Here is a 17,850-nt window from a genome sequence, read left to right as displayed (position 1 = left end):
GATACATAATAAAGGCAGCAGAGCCTCTGAGCACCGCAAAGCTTCAGAATTGGGTTGGGATGTCTAATTGCTCCTGTAGAAGCGGGAAGAACTTTTATGTGGTTTATTATTTGCATTACCTGTGGATTGTAAATACTTTGAACTAGAGTATTCTTCCATTTATTTTGAAGACAGATAAGTAGGATGCCTCAGGGAAAGCTTTTCCATATTTCCTGATCAATATTCACTACTCAGACATCAGCTCACCACTTTCTCATTTCAGAGAGGTGCAATGATTCAATTTTATTTTTAAAAAGGTTCCTCCCCTCCTCTACCTTGTCTTTTCCTCTGAGCTGAGGAGCTTTTGTGGGTGATGGATGGATGTGAAAGGTTTCTGTGGAATATGGATGTAGACAGCCTATAGTGTCCTATACCTCCGTCAGGACATAAACACTGACAGCCAGCACTTCAGGTGTGCACCTACCAACTATCCCAGCTTGCTGGGGGAAAAAAAAAAGAAGAAAAAGAAATAAAAAAAAAAGAAAAAGTTATCTAAACACATTTATAACAATAATATTTCTCTGGTGGGAAGAGAGGGCAAAGGATGCTGAAGCACAAGCCCAGAGCCTTGGTGGTGTCAAAGGAGCACTCTTGGGGAAATAAATTTGGAAAGCATTATTTTACTTTCCTGTCTCTTAGTCCTAAAGTCTTAAGACCAAACAGTAATTAGTGTTGGTGGAAAGCAGACTTCAGGGAGAGCACTGTCACAAGTATTAGGTGTGAGACTTCAGTGGGACGGAAAGCTGGCTACTAAACAAGTGCTAAAAGTCAGCCCTCTATGCCAGGGAAACCCTCGGACATTGCTTTTGAACAACTGACCGTCTGTGCTGAATAGGGTCAAATAATGGGGTTTATGCTCCTGAGGAGGGCAACAGGTGCTACGCCGTCTCCTATGTTAGCACTTTTGGTGAGATATAAAGAAAGATTGATACGGTATTAATTATATCTACCTCCTCCCCAATAACAGTAACAAAAAAACAGAAATAGTATTTCGACTTTTTGCCTGGCATGAATCGTTATTTACATCTGATACATGTAAACATAAAACTCTTCTTCTCCAGTAAAATCATAGTAGAGCTGTAGGAAATAAAGGAGGAATTGGAAAATATTAGAACTATGAAATTCAGATTTATAAATTCTTAATTTTCGAATGTTTCTTTTTCCCCACCAAGAACCTGCCATCACCGAGAAGAAATTACAAGCAGCACCATCACCTGAAGGAGGTGAGAGTGGCATCATTTCTGTTTGTAAATCTAGTCTGCTCTCCCTCAGCCCAATATACTCATGGTATCTAAGCCAGAGAACAAGCAAATCTTTTGTATGCAAACAACCCCCCCGTCCCCAGAGAGAAGCGATTGTGAACATACTCCTTTTCTAAGACTCTGAAGGAAAAACACAAACCACCCAGGAACAAAAGCCAAATTCCTCCTCAAGACATCAGCGGGACTCTCATATACTGCACATTAAAACTAGTCTAACAGATGGAGGTCTCTGTAAGCAAGAGGAGAAAAAGAAATAATACACGGATAATAGGACACAATTTAATGGACTTCACTGGTCTCCTGTGATGACCATTGCTTTTTTTACAACTGCAACTGCGGAAGAGCAGCGTTAAACACTTAGGTGGTCTTCCAGTACTCTGGGCTGAGATAACAGGCAATAAAGAGGACACCTTGAGGTTTCAATTTCCAAGAAATTCCACTGTGTATTTGGATTACTATCAAATTAGAAACTAGGACACTCATGCAGTTCTTAGTGAGGTTTAAAACAAAATCCAAAGCCCTGTTATTAGTTTCTGCAGAAGGCTCAAATATCTGCTGGAAATCCAACTTACGACTTCCTTCTTTCCATAAAATATCCCCTGTAGTAACTTATTTTCTTGAGAACTTTAAAAATGTAGAGGTAAAGTTATGCAACTCAATCTCTCTCCCAGAATCAAGCATTACAAAGAGAATTAAACAGCTTAACGTTCATCAGAAAAGTTAAACCATCAGGCACAGCAGAGAGGATCCCATGGGTGCCATGACAACACATCAATTGTAAAGCAATCAGGAAAGTCACCGGGTATAAAAGTCACATCAGGAATCACCAACAGAACCGAGCTGTCTGTACTTTCCCTTTTTCAGATAGAGTATCAACCTACCTGCAGAAAGGCTGATACCCTAAGGGGACTGAGTTATAGCCCAACCACCAAATTCTAATGGTTGACATTTTATTTATGGATGACCAAGCTTCTTGGAAGGACAGGTAAGAAATATTTAACCTACAGGACTGAGATAAGGGTCACCTCAATTTTCACAAAGACAAGAGTTTGCTCTCCTGAGAGTTCAAGCTGGCAACTGAGTCACATAAATTGTGCAGGGCTCGTCGCCTCTCATGGCCAGCAGGACTAAAGCTGTGCAGACTCTGGAATGCCTTCCTGCTCCAAAATATAATATGATTCCAGTGACATGCTCTGATGGTATTAAGAGCTCTGAATAAGGAATTTAATTCAATTAGAGGGAAAATTGCCTGCTGTATTGCCATTTGCCATGATTTTTTTTTGGCACAATGAGCAACTTCAATAGAGGATTTGAGAATAAATTTCACAAGTGAGTGCAAACCTTGGTCCTAATGTCAGAAAAAGGTTCTTTGCTGAGAAGTAACAGCTGAACTGCTGCATTTAAGTGTAGTACGTCTTGGTTTGAGAGGGGTAAAGATGGCGTTTTCAGGTACAGCCAGATATTGGCAACTACTGATGTTACACAAAGGTTGAGATCAAGGAGTACTAAAATTATACTTCTTTAAGTAGGAGCTGAAACTGCTCATTTCAAGAGGGGAAAAACTTTCCCTTTTAAAAAAAAGACTTCCCCTAGAACTGAGGCTCTTAAATGAACTTATGAAGAAATACCCTTAACAATATAATGCAAGGAGAAATGAAAAGGGGAAAAATATTCGTCTTTTCTAGACTTCAAACACTGCTGAGATACCACAGAGAAGAGGGATAGGAAAGCGCCGTGCACATGTGGAAACCTTAATATGCGTCTATAAAAGAATAAAATCAAAAGCTGCATATAAAGTTTCAAACAGAAAGCAAGAGAGAAGGAAACCAGAAAATGTGCTGGAAAACAAGGACACATAAATAGAGATATTTGGCTCTGAGAGTAGTCTCCTTTTTTTTTCTCAGTACAAACTTCCAAGTTCTGGAGATTTTAGCTAAGTGAAATGATGATGCAGCATCCATGCAATAATGTAACATTTAGACAGCCTATTACAGTGCCTGTTTAACTGATAAAATAGGTTCATTTCTTTGCTGAAGATCTGGCCACCCTGACGTTAAAACAAACATTTTTATTGTCACCGAGGCCCACATTTTATCCTGAATTTTCATGGGTAAATACGTTTTGCCAACTTCTGCTCTATAGTATCGCCGGTAGTGAGTGTCAGTCAGGGGAGAGGAACCTTGAACATACAATCTGAAGGAAAATTTCTCAGTGTTCGTTCTCCCGCACACTTTGAGGTGATAGAAACAAGCTGCTTGGGACCTGCAGAAGGCATCTTGCAAGCGTACGTAACAGTGGACGACAGAAGTTTAGGAGAAGGAAACTCTCAAAAACTCAATTTCAGAATCGCTCATTGTGACTCACGTGGGTTTCTGCCAGACCACACTGCAAGATGCGGCAAACCGACAGGTATCGCATTAGGAAAAAGACAGCAACAGTATCACATAAAACACACCAGCAGCTCCAGCTTAACCTGATCTCCCTCACCCGCACCCAGTTTACTGTCTTGTTCCACACTGATTAATCTCAGCTAGTAAAGGCTAGGCAAAGCATGCTAACTTGCAATTAAAAGCAGATAAGGTAATGCCGAAGTAGCCCGATATTTAGTTAACATGTTAGTTATTATCATCCATTTTGAGCAACGATCTGTTGGATCTGCGATCACCCCTTTTACCCACTGCATTTGTCCTTTCCCCTTGCTTGCCTTCTTTTTTCAGTTTTCTGTTGCGTTGTTTCTTTGGTACAGACTTTAATTCCCCCTCTGATCTATTTGGGATTCATAAGCCACTAAGTACACTCTTTTGGAAACGTTATCTCCAAGGAATGATGAAGCACTTCAAGGGATGATGATTAGAAAAGCACATAATTTTCTCCGGTAGCACATGACAGCGAGTGCTGTCACCCCACTTGAACAGGGTGACTAATACCGACTGAAGAACGTGGGGAACAGTTTCTCCGTGCCTTCCATCTGTCTCCCACACTTTCAACTGGTATTGTCCCTTTTTTACAAAAAGATCTACAGCAGTTCCTCCGGTGCTGAACAGACAAGTTTTGAATGGCATCTGGTTCTGCCCGTCTTTTATCAGAATAGTGAATTTTTTGGCACAGACCGTTACACATGATGCATTTCCGAGGGGAACCTGACCCTAAAAGGGGGTAGGTCCCATGCACGGCTGTGGAGCATTGCATGGGAGGTACACGAACATGCATGCATGGTCACTTGCTGAGGCAGGGGATGACATGTGTGACCAGCAAAATATACAGAAGATACTCCTCGATAATTTTTTTGTACAGTACCAGAACCGGATTTTTGCATACATAACAAGAGTGCTATTTTTACCTGGTCATAAATGACCATCCATACCAACCGCCTAGGATCTGCTGGGAACATGATCCTTCCTTCCAGCTAGTTTCCCAGGGAAATAACTTGACCCAACAGTTCTGCCTGTCAGACCTCCCACCTCACAGCTCTTGAACCTGGTAGCTAACTTCAACCACACCTGAAATAACAGTAGAAATCTGTGAAGATAATACAGTTCCTTTAGGATTTATTAAAAAATGGGTTCAGCTAGGGAAAAAGTAGCCGAGTTGGTAGTCCCGTGAGAAAATAAAGGCTGAATGCAGTCCACAGGGGAAGGACTGGCTGGGGCAGATAGCTGGAATTACACCAATGGGTGGGAATCAGTAAAAATCCAGACTGCACTAGTCCCGTGGCTCATGAAATGGCTTGTTTACCTAGATGTTACAAGTTGTTTTTGAAAATACGTATTTTCTGACATTCTTCTATTATTACTTTTTTCTTGATTTATACCCCATCTATCTAACCCATTTGCCATCACTTCAGGAACTGAATCCATTATCTGTTGCCAAAACAAGTAAATCAGCTGTTTTTCAGTGGACTGTGTATTGCAAATACTTTCTTTTAATTGACTTGCAACTATCAAAGGCACAGAAATGATAGAGAGTATAAAAGCAACAATTTTCCAGCAGAGTCTAGATTTGTATGAGCTTTTAGTTGTAATTTCCTCACATCTTTACTTTAAACCCGCTTCTACCATGAATTGCTTAATGATTTTGCTCTTTTCTTAAGAGCTCTGCATGAAAACATTTGCATACATTTTCTACGTTTCCCTTGAAGAGGCAAGGACATTTCTTAGTGAATGGGGAAAAAAAGAGTGCCCTATGTAATTATGGTATGGGGAAGGTGGGGGACAGAAAGAGAGACAGAGAGGAGAGGGGAGAAGGGAGAGGGAGAGAAAGAGGGAGGCAGAAAGAGTGCTGATTCACTAGAAGTTTTATCAGAAATCAATAACGAAATAAATATTTCTTCCTGAAAAGCAACTCTGCTTTAAGAGCTGAGGAAGACTGTATTAGTGATCAGTTATTTCAGATGGAGGAATCCAATACAACTGCGTTAGAGAAAAAACATTCCAGTCACAGCTTTTTCCTTTTAAAGCAAAGTTTTGATGTCAAGTCTTACTTTCAGTGTTACAAGTTCTGAAGGAGATTAGCACATACGCTCGTTGGTTTGTAAGCCTCTCCTCGGTGTTACAGGGAGTTCTTTTAGTTTATAAAAACCGGAGACTCATGCTATTTATTCTGATTAAACAGATAAATTGAAGTGTATGGGTCTTTCAGACCTAGCAGAAGAACACCTTTCATTTTCAGTTTCTGAGGTGCACTTCTAACAAGAGGGCAGTCAAAAAAGTCAGACGTACTATAGTGTGTCCACTCTGATGGCTTCAGCTGATTGCTGAAGGCATTCTGTAAATTAAATGATGCAAACAAATATAAAACCAGACACTGGTGTACACCAAGCTTTCTTACCTTTTTTGTTTCTCAGATGAAAATTTACAGATCATCCTACAGAATAAATAAATTGGTCTGAAAATGACCACATTGCAAATTGTTAGCACTTAGTCAGAATTATGTATTTTTAAACATTACTTTGCACTCTTTTCATTATGGTTGCTTAATACCACCTGCGATAAAATGCTATTTATTTGAAGCACACTTTACCTGTGTCTCTGGGATTACAGGACTATCTTCAGGAGAAATTCTAAAGAAGGTGGATAAAGGTGATGACACGATAACAGGGTTTGGCCTTACAAATCCACTCAGATCACAACTAGGAATGTCATTCTCTTCCTTCTTCATGACCAGGGTATCCATGACATAAAAGACATTCCAGGGAATCCATACGGTGTGATACTGTGTCAGGAACGGTGATCGCTCAAACACCAGTGTCAGAGAGGCACCACCATTCGCTACCAAGTCAAACCTAGAAAAAAAAAACAACCAAACAACAGGGCTAGCTCGTCAGCAAATTCCCAAAGCCATCCACAGCCTCCATTTTATGGATTGATTCTGCATTCCACATAGTGCTCTGAAGGCAGAATGGCTCTGCTGGGAACAACGGAGAAATCAGTTCAATTATATTACATAACACTGCACTAAGAGAATGGAGAGTTTGTGATGCTGGGTTTAAATTAAGCAAAGCCTTCTACTTCTAAACAATATCATCAGCATATTTTACATTGGAAGAATGTACAAAGTACAACTTTAGTCGATCACTTTGTTCATGTCTTTTGTTTCCATTATTTTATTTTTACAAGCAGCTCTTCAGTAATGCCTTTGCTGTCTTTAGGACTTCGAAACGCTTCAAAGGAAACTTACATTCCATCTTGGCGAGTGATTGTATACCCGTAGTCTGGATAGTGAAGAAAGGAGACATTGACTCCAATGAGTGGTGTTCCATCAGCAGTTAATACTTGGCCCCTTATGACAGATGCAAGACTGAAAAAGATGCAGGATCAAATTACAATTAACTCTTTTCCTTCTCTTTTGAATGAATAAAAGCTAGGAGAGTGAACACACGCACACACACCCTACATGGCATCAACTACCATTAAAAAGAATTCCTAAGACTCTACACCTTTTGCAAGTTCACATAATTTACACTGTATAAACAGATGCCTCAAAATCTACAGACAATAATTTTTTGTCAGTATTGTTGATTTGACTTTGGCTCATTCCGTCTGTACTGAGTTACTAAGAACAAATTCACTGAAGAATTTTAAGAACTTATGAACTCTAGATGTTCCCACTTTAAGTCATATTTCTGGCAGACTCTTAAACAACAACGTACTTTTCAATTAGTATCAAAGCAATCTGTAAAACTGCAGGGACTATGAAGTACAAAATTTAAAAGAGCAATAAGGAACATTGGTGCAACAACTTTTAATCAACTGCTGTGCCCAAACACATTAATGCTGTTAAATTACTGCAAACGCAGTAAGTTCTAATGTAAATCATCTTCTTTCACTCAGTGAGATCCCAGACACCTGCTTCCTGTTACTGGTTTATTTTCAGGTCATTACTGCTTCGTGGAGCACCAGTCAAATAGTTTATGCAATTACACTGTCATGCACTTAACAGTTCTATTACACTAATTCATAATTTATATTATTTAGTGAGCTCAGTTTAAAAAGTGCAGCTTTGCTTTCCTTCTGAAGTGTTTTCAGTGCTTTGATATATTTCCAACTGTGCTAGCCCAAATCAACTGGTTAAATGGAGACTTATTTCATCATTAATGAAGTGCCCTGTTAGAATACAGGTACTAAGCATGGCAAGTACCTTCTGTAACCTACTGGCAATTTGAATTTTGTAGGAAATGAGACAAAACGCGCAATTCCACATATATTAAGAGAAAAGGTCTTTGCTGAAAGTTCACGCCATGAAATTTGCAGCCACAGTGGATCTTCTCCTAAGGTGCATCTCACATACTCTTCAACTTCTTTCATATTGATGAGTAAAGGATGAGTCACGCTCACCTCTTGTTAAAAGGACTTTCCCCCGGTATGACATGAGTGCTGTCCGCTCCAAGGAGAAAACTGATCCGGTCGTAAAATGCTTTGGCAGCTTGCTGAGAGGGCGACTGTTGGCTTTGGCTGATAATGTCTTGGGGATCAGGTAGTCCACGACAATAAGGCTGGTTTTGGCAAGAGCTCTGCAAACAGCAGTCGGGATCCATACAGTCAACTAGCCCATCTGTTGGCAGAAAGTCAGACAAATGAACAAACTCTTCCTCCTGCCCCTTTGCATGTGAACGAATCAGCCAGCAGAGAGATTAAAAAAATTACGTAGTATGAAAGAATACCAATAATTAAGGTTTTAATGAATTCACTTTCAATTAAGGGAAGACAGTTTGTTTCCACTGAGTTCTTAAAACTCCCATGGAAATCCATGCAAGCTGAATATTCTCAGTATCCTGTATAAATTAAGCCTATTTATTTGATAACTTTCTAAAAACATGTTGAACAAACCAGAAAATGAAGGTGCTCAGGCTCTGCATACACTGTTAACTTACAAATATTAAACATTTTAGGTGGGTCTAAGCAGCTTTTATCTGAGGTTATTTGGCTTGCTAGAGAAAAGAAACAAGTAACTCCCACTCAGCTGTTTTCCTGAAGTTTCTCAGCACGCCTATGCTGCAAGTAGCCTTAAGTATTTCACAACATTTATCAAGGTGGATTCCTTTATACCTTGGCAGAAAGATTTTGTTGCTAGCGGCAAAGTTCCACTACTGCTAGTGGCAATAGTTTCCACAACTACTTTGCATGAAAATGTATGCAAGAACAAAATCCGCATTTAACATTTAGATTTTATTCTGAATAAACTGATGAGAAATGCCGGCCAGTATAAACAAGATTTAAACACATGGGTGCTTTTATGCTTATGTGCTGAAATACTCACATAGAAGGAGCATTAGATCTGTCACATCACTGGAAATCTAATTTGGTGAAAGATTAAAATCAAGACCAAACTGATAACTACTAATTTGCTGTAAGTAAAGTAGTGACGAAAATGAGCCTGGAAATGACAGCTACAGAAAATTTCTAGATGAATGTAATACGGTATCACATAGCTGATAATTGTTTCCCCAAAAGAACAGCAAGACTGAAATAGCTCCAACATTTTATTATTCAATTTAGATTATATAGGGAGCTGGCTTGCTGTACTAAACTGAAAAATATACCAATGCAGCACTCTGAGGAAACCCATGACTTCTTCTCTACAGAAAAGAGTGTAGCTTTAGAGCAAAACTTCTTTCTGAAGAGAAAAATATCATCCTTTTTTTTTTTTTTATCAGATGTTGAAAAAGGGTAAACAGAGACCTTCTAAAGGTATTCCTCTAAGTACCGCTGTGCTGTGTGGATCAGTTAGACAGTTCAGGGAAAGAAAAAAAAAAAAAAAAAGGATGAAAAAGTCATCATTAAGTGTATCAAAGTTTAAACTTTTTTAAGAGAAAAGAATGTTGATTTTTCCTGGGATGAGGATACACCAGAGGATTGTTGCCATTCGGATAAATTTTGACAGACTGGAGAAATGGGCTGACAAGAACCTCGTGCAGTTCAACAAAGAGAAGTGCAAAGTCCTGCACCTGGGGAGGAACAACCCCAGGCACGAATACGTGATGGGGGACACCTGGCTGCAAGGTAGCTTTGAGGAGAAGATATTGGGAGTCCTGGTGGACACCAAATGGAACATGAGCCAGCAACATGCCCTTGAAGCAAAGAAGGTGCCGATGACATCCTGGGCTGCATTAGGAAGAGTTGTGCCAGCAGGTGAAGGGAGGTGATCCCTCTGCTCTGCTCTGCACTGGGGAGGCCCCAGCTGGAGTGCTGTGTGCAGGCTGGGCTTTCCAGTACAAGAGAGGCAGGGACGTAACTACAGGAAGCTCAGTGAAGGGCTGTGGAGATGGTTACGGGCTTGGCACATCTCTCCTGTGAGGAAAGGCGGAGAGAGCTGGGCCTGTTCAGCCTGGAGAAGAGAAGACTGAGAGGGGATCTCATCAACGTGTACAAGATACCTCATGGAAGGCTGTAAAAAATGACTGCCTCTCAGTGGCGTCCAGCAAAAGGACAAGAGTCAACAGGCACAGGCCGAAACACAGGAAATTCTGTCTAAACACCAGAAAAACCTTTTTTTGCTGTGAAACTGATCAGACACTACAACAGGTTGCCCGGGGAAGTCATGGAGTCTCCATCCTTGGAGATATTCAAACACCAACCAGACATGGCCCTGAGCAACCTGCTCTAGTTGACCCTGCTTTGAGCAGAGGGTGGGCCTAGATGATTCCCAGAGGCCTTTCCAGCCTCCAATAGCCCACTCTTGTCATTTTTTTTTAAGTCTTATTCTCGTAGTACAATATGCAACCCCTTCCTAGCCAAAGCACTGACCTCCCTTCCTGGTTTTAACCTGGATCAGTGTCAAAGCTGGGGGTACTGATGGCAGTTTTGGGGTTTTGTATCTCTGTATGGTCTCCCAGGCAGTATTTGGTGCAGTTGCCAAATAAACGCTCACATTTCTTCATTCATCTTTCTTAGTTTATAAAATCGGAATGTACATCTGGAGTATAGTCTGCAGGTCATAAAACTGCATGAGATTGACACCTTCTGAACTAATCAGCTGGAAATGCATTTTTACAAGCCTCTCTGCTAACATCAATCAGAGAAAGAATCTCATTTTCACCAGCCAAGATACAGGGATATGCCGTTTGTTATTTTTCTGTGGAGTTTATCAGCAACTTGCCCAGGCAAGTGACGGATGGTTATGAATCTGGCTCCTTATAACTTGAGAAAACATTTTTCATTCTTTCTCTGTACTTATGTGGCTAGAGCTATCTAGTACCACTAAGTTGAGTACTCTATTGCACTGTGTGAAGCAGAGCAAAATTTCCTTTCTGAAATGCCTCTGCAAAATTATTGACGAAGTTTGTTTAGCCTGAAAAATATGAGACTTAGCTCAACACCGGCTCATCAGTTATATCACTCAAATATGATAGTGAAATTATAAAGAAAACAGAAACTCCTACAGGCACCTGGACAATCATTATCAGTCTCAGAAGGCTATTTATATTCTTTTTTTCTAGATGTAAGTGGTTCTTCTATACACAGAAGGCTACGTAATGACGACATTATTGTTTTCCTCCTCAAAAGCTAAAGTCTAGCTGTAAAAAATTTGACTAATGTTACTTTTCCCTTTGTTGCAAAATGCACAGAATTGCACGGTCTGTTGATAAGATTGCTTATTTGGAGAGACTAACAGAACCACCAACACATTAAATTACAGGAGTCAAGACAGAGGATTCCCACCCTTATGTATGTCTAAAGAATAAGATGTATCAGTGGGTGTTTTTGCTTTTGAATGGAATTTAAAGGGCACATATAAAAACTCTGGAAGGATGAAAAATAGGAGGACAAAATAAGTACTGGGCACAATTTCTGCCAGTGTCAAGGGGAGATCATAGCCAAGGATCTACATAAATCACATTCTTCATAAATAAGTTGATTATATATTTAGGCAACAACAAATCTCCTTGAAGTGCAATTCAGTGCCTACACAGGAAGAATACGGTTTTGGAGCTATGATGCTGGCCATCCCACCAGGATGGTTTCAGTGACTGTGTCACACTAAGGAAAGAGGCCGGAAAGGACAGAAAACCATTATTAACAAACCTCAGTTACCCTCACATAGCTCAATTTTACAACAGGACTCAATTACAGACACCAAAAATGACTGCCTGTAGGAGCAGCTGGTTGGAAAAGCCACAAAAGCAGAAACAGTCCTAGATTTATTCCTGAGCAGTGCACAAGGACCTTGTTCAATGTTACTATTGCAGTATCTTTATAAGCATACCTATAGCATACTCAAATTCAGTGTTCCTGTTGGAGTGAAGAAGCCTAAAATATCAAATGTTGGGCTCTAAATGAGCTGTCACCCCAGAAAGAAATCCTGGAGTCATGGCAGATAAATGCTACAGATATATCAAACCAGCACTCCCCAGCAAACACAGATGCAAACAAAAGGCTGAAAAATAACAGGAGGTGTTGGAATACAAACCAGAGAACATAAGCGTGCCACTTTACCAGTCCTAATTCAATTACGAACTTCCTGAAATTTCCTGAGCTTGGGTTATATTGTACTTAGTAACCCTTCTGACATTCAAAACATTCTGTGGCAGAATTTCCTACTTTAACTAGCAGCCTGCTAGTATATCATAGACAATGTAAGTTCACATTTGTCCTATTATACTGTTTTGCTAAGCATTTGCTATCAGCTGCTATCAGAGAAGAGGCCTTGGTTTAGATAATCTCTAGGCTGACTTTATACTACCCTGTGACAACGCTTGTCAGGAGCAGGCTATCCTAGCCTGTGGATGTAATTCCAAAAATACAGTAATGCTAAGTATGCTTTGCTTTATTAGAGTATTTAATTGCATTTTAGTAATAAAAGAATGTTAATAAGCCCTTAAATCCTGCTGGTAGAAACCTGTAACTATTCTTAGTAATTGGATAGGAGCTAACAAAATGCAAACTTAAGAAAGGAATCTGTTCAATAAAGGCTTAACCTAAACTCAAGAGTAAAGAGCTTACTCTTTCTACAGTGATGACAAAACATGGCACGCTTTGTTAAAGTGTAACAGTGACATTTTTCCCAAGTAAGGAGGTTAGGTTTATTCCACCCGCCGATGACTCTGACCTCCTCTCTCCCCACAAAGTCAAAAGGAGTTTAATTCAGCCTAAGGTCTGCTTGTTGCATGCATATTCCCTGTAGGTTGCTACAATGTAAAGAAAATTCTGTAATTTATTATCCAAATCAAACACATGGAAAAAAACCAGTGATCCTTAAAGAGAAAGGAAATGATCTGCAAGCCTCTCAGAAATCTGTATTAAACAGAAGATGAGTAATAATCATCCCATCATGTGTCAATAGTATCTAGAAGGGAAAATGATCAAGTATGCCTTGATGTCATTAGCATTTCCTACGGAGAATATTCCCACTGACATCAACACGCATGTTCACAGAATTTGAACAATAAGTCTCAGAAAGAGCTAAGAATCAAAGGAACAGCAGGCACTGTTCTTAATGAATTATACTCATATTAATATATGAAATATATTTTATCCAGTGTAGTATGAAACACAAACATTAACCACAGCATATCAATCAGCTAATAATCAAGATAACTTTAATTATATAACCACTAAGCCTAGTGCGATGTAAATCACAGTACCTCTAGTCGTGGTATAAATTCAGCTAGGTGCTCAGATAACCTCATCGCCCACAATAAACGAATACAACAGAGGCATCCCTGTGCCATTCCCTGCACCCGTCTGGAATTTGCATGGCTTGCTCCAGAGATTAGTGGGCTGATCTCAGGCACTGTTGGAAAGGGAAGAAACACTGCTTCTCTTTCCAGGTGGGTTTCTGGCAAAGACGACTTTCTTTTCCCAATTTTGTTTGGTATGCTTCCAGATTTTAATTTGATTTGTTATACTTTAATCCTTTTCCTCAGCTACTAGTCAAAGACTGAAGTGAATATGCTCTGTACTGAAGCACGTAAATTAGTATCAGGTTTGCTGAAAGAAATGCCAGTGACAAATAGCATTATATAGGTCAATGAGGGCAAAACAACCGTTCGGCCAACCCCTTCCTCATACATAGCTGCATAACGTCTGTAGAAGAAATAAGGGGGAAAAAAGTAGAGAAAAAGAGCAACAAAATACCAGCATTAAGACTTTTTTTTTTTTAAATATTGTTCTTTCTTCTTGAAGAAGGCTTGTTAGAGCCTTCTGCTCCAATTCCTTGTTCATCATCCCCTTTTCCTCACAAACAGCTATTATTGTTTTCAGTGTGAAGGAGCATCCTCTTTTCCCTTGTTCTGTTTACAGGTATTCCTGTTCACCTTGCTCCTTCTTCCTTCCACAGCTCTGTTATCTGCTCTTGGCTCTTCCTCTGATATGTCACGTCATTCTATTATCTTTAATGTTTACTGAATCTGTTCTAGTCTATTACTGGGCTTTCAACTTTTTTTCCCTACATGATCTGTTTTTTTGCCTCCATGTTGTTTACACTCTAACCTAGTTTCTCCTCCTCCTTGCTTTGTCTCTTTTCAGGCTTGCAGGTTTCTCTTTCTTCATTATGGTCACAATTCCCTGGCCCAGCTTAATTCCCCAAACAGCACATCTCTGCATGGAAATGCTATGGCTAGTCACTCCTCTTGCTCCCTTCCTACGTGCAGAGACATTCAGCTTCACGCTAGCTCAGATTCTGTGTATCACTTTGCGTCAGATTCTTTAGGCCCCTACATGTGCAAAACTGACTCAAAATATACAATATATAATAGAGAAGGATGACAAACCAAATGATGTGTAAAGCAATAAACAGCATCACTGTTTTAATTGTGTTATTTATTTTGCTTGGGAAGTAAATGATGCTGTTATTTATACTTTGTGATGTCTAAAATCCCAGCTGCAGTGGGGATATGAGAGCAAACAGCCAACCAGCAATGGCAAAGGCATACACAGTCTGAAGCTGAAAATCAAAGTCACAGATGACTCTATCATCACCCCGAGGCCCTAATGGAGTTTCTTATCTGTGCTCTGAATCTGAAGGTGTTAAACAAAAGGAGCTGATGAGAGGAGAGAAAGAAAGACAGACAATAAAAGCATTATGCTGATCTAGTATTTGACTGCATTCACATTTAATCTTGTTTTTTTGTGGGTTTTTTTCTGTGACTCTGAAGTCATGCCAAAGTCACAGCCCCTCTACCTTCCCTACTCTACAATGATGATTGCAGATTGATTCCTTAGAGTCAACGGTCCTGCCTGCATCTTCCTGCAGATTGTTACCTGTCACCTGAATGACAGACTGCGTAAAAGCAAGCCAAAAACCCCCAAGACTTCTGGGAGCATCCTGTCACTTATCTGAGCATTCACAGGCTATGGAGGGATTAGATCTCTGTAGACTGGGCAGGCAATTGTTTCCAGCAACAGCATCATAGGTCAAAATGTAAACTCCCTGTTCGGCCTTTTCTCTTGGGATAATTTCCTTGTGAGGTCACTGAAAATTTGAACTCCTTTTTTTTCCCCTCTCCACTACAGTTCACTGAGTTGAGACGACATTTTATTATTCCAGAATAGAAGAACACTGCAGGGAAACTAAGGTGACACCCATCATTTTCTAAGCGCACATCTCACCTGTCACAAGCAGCTTGTAAGGCTTTGCTGATACGCCATATAAAAGCAATGAATAGCACCGCGTATTCTTACAGGCACAGAAGTTAGTAAAATGTGTGTATGGTTCTCATGGCGGTAATTAATCACCTGACTGCAAAATCTCCATTCCTCCCATGTTCTCCCCAGCGTTAAAGATCCATTTGGTGTATCTTACCTCCTTCATTGTCCTTACTGTCGGTGCAGAGAGTTTCCATAGCTACATCACAGCCTGCTCCCCTCCATCCTGGCTGGCAGACACAGTGCCAGCCGTTTTGGTCCAGCGTGCACCTCCCATTGCTGTTGCACAAGCCAGGGCAGCCCTCTGTCGAAACAGACAAAGAAGAAAAATCACAAGTGATTTTAATATTGCAATTATACAGAAAGAAAAAAAAATACAAACAAGGGACACTTACTGGGAACAGGCCTTAAGAACAGCACAAATACTGTAATTGCACATGGAGTGGAACAGCAACATTACCTGGGGAATGTAATTCTTAACAAAGTGGCATCTTTGATTGGCCTGACACTTGAGACACCACTTACCTGTACAGGCAGGAAATAAATGCACCAATCCTCTAAATACCTGCAGGCCAGACAAAATTAAGTTTGTTTTTTAAATACTGGCTTTTGGCAAAGTAACAAGAGATGAGTGCATAGCGCAAACAGAGCTGGGTAAAATGATACATTTTTCTGCGCTCATAGAACAGATAATTATTTGCTCTATGCAGTATTGGTTACATACTGGCACAAATGTTTAAGCTCCCTGTTACTATGAACAAATCCCTCCAAATTCTTAAGCAGGACAATAGATATGATTTTAGGCACATAATAAAAAGAGAACGTTAACTTTATCTGGTCTCAGAGTTGCCGTATATTCATGTGAAATTACAGTGTGTTAAATAATTGCACAAAGTATAGGCCAGTTTTAATGACTATACTTTATGCCAAAAATACATTCCTTTTCACAGAATAAGCAAAGCCCAGGAAATAGTGAAGCAGCTTAGCATCTATTCTAACAAACATTAGGATTCAGGCTGCATACGGATGGGACAGGACCAACAGGATTTCCAACTAAATGTAATAGCTGTGCGTATTTGATTACTTAGGACGGACAAAATGAAATACCATAAGGACCACAATAAAACATTGATAGACTGAACAAAAACACGGTAGTGACGTGCTTCAAGACAGATAGCAGAGAGTGATTTTTTGTGACAATCTCCCTAAGGCTTTTGTGCTGTTACCTTTATATCCTATCTTGTCTGCTTTTATGGCCAAGGAGGGAAAATTTGGGAAACAATTAAAATAATTTAATATATCCAAAATCGATAATTGTTTTCAGTCTAACATTTCATTAAAAAAAACAGTAACTGTCACTTCCTAGTGATGAAATCTGGCATGCAGCCAACATGATCTGTATGAGGATGACAACACTATAAATATGTAGATTTTTGGTGTTCCTTATCTATGGCTATGACAAGACACTGACAGAAGCAAGTACAGATATGGCACTAAGTATCTTATGAGAAGGTGGCTACAAATCAGATATTTTTGGACACAACAATTTTCTGTAAACTTTTATCCAAAACACTTAAGTAACTGTCTAAATACTTCTTCACTTTGTAGAGCTATCTTCATGAAATAATCTAATGACTCATCCTGGTTAGGCTTAGTTGAGCTTAGAACCATTTTTCAGAAGTAATGGTCTATTTTTTTCTTCTAAAGACTTCTGAACTTACTGACACCGTTCAACCACGTAGCTCCAAATTACAAACATTCCCAGAGTTTAAAGTTTTGAAGTTATAAAGGGTGCTTAACTCTTGTCAAATTACTCTTAGAAGGCAGAGGATTGAGAAAACCTCTTTATGAGGACAGGTGGTAATGCTACCGTTAAGGATACTGTGCTATCATGCCAGGCTGAGATTAGTCTTGCTACTCTTATTCTTTCAGACTGTAGCTGCTAATAGTATTTGTTCACGTACTGAGAGCTATTTGTTTCTTAATCTCTCTTCTGTTTAATTTATGGAAGACTTACATACTTAATTGCAATACTGACAGAGTGTTTTAGGAGTCAACTGGGTGCACTCAAAACTTATTGTGTGAAAGCCTGGATATTGCCATGAATATTGTCATATTCTAATGAAAAAAACACAAATAAGGAATAGAGAAAGATACTCAGGGAAAGAGGGGTAGGAATATTTAAAACATTTTTCTAAATAATTTTTTCACCATAACTGAAGATACAAGAATCTTTGCTGTTTCATGTCAGGCTTTTGCATCCTTGAACCTTTTTAACTGAAAATGTTGCGTAGCATATACAAGCTTTTTCTAGCTTCACGCAAAATACAAGTCATAATTTCCTACAGATGTTCTACATACAGATAAACAAAAGTTTAAAAGCCTGGGTATTCTATTGATCTGTCTATATATATACACACACACATATCTATAATTAATCTGTCCTTTAGAACTAATGACACTTGTTC

At 39.5% G+C, this 17,850-nt stretch overlaps 1 protein-coding gene across 18 annotated transcripts in view; it reads right to left on the bottom strand.

Annotated features, from left to right (window-relative positions):
* TENM3 (teneurin transmembrane protein 3) overlaps positions 1–17,850 on the bottom strand; it is a 437,496-nt gene that overhangs the window by 48,308 nt on the left and 371,338 nt on the right. For all 18 annotated transcript variants that reach the window (XM_080379140.1, XM_080379147.1, XM_080379148.1 and 15 more), the window contains 4 exons: positions 15,540–15,686; positions 8,135–8,351; positions 6,978–7,097; positions 6,321–6,582 (listed from right to left, as the gene is read on the bottom strand). In XM_080379140.1, coding sequence (XP_080235266.1) covers positions 6,321–6,582; positions 6,978–7,097; positions 8,135–8,351; positions 15,540–15,686 — 746 coding nt within the window. The remainder of the gene's footprint in view (positions 1–6,320; positions 6,583–6,977; positions 7,098–8,134; positions 8,352–15,539; positions 15,687–17,850) is intronic.

The sequence above is a fragment of the Falco punctatus genome, assembly GCF_963210335.1.
Source record: "Falco punctatus genome assembly, chromosome: 1".
In the NCBI taxonomy this organism is placed as follows: Eukaryota; Metazoa; Chordata; class Aves; order Falconiformes; family Falconidae; genus Falco; species Falco punctatus.
This window is presented reverse-complemented; position numbering and strand designations above follow the sequence as displayed.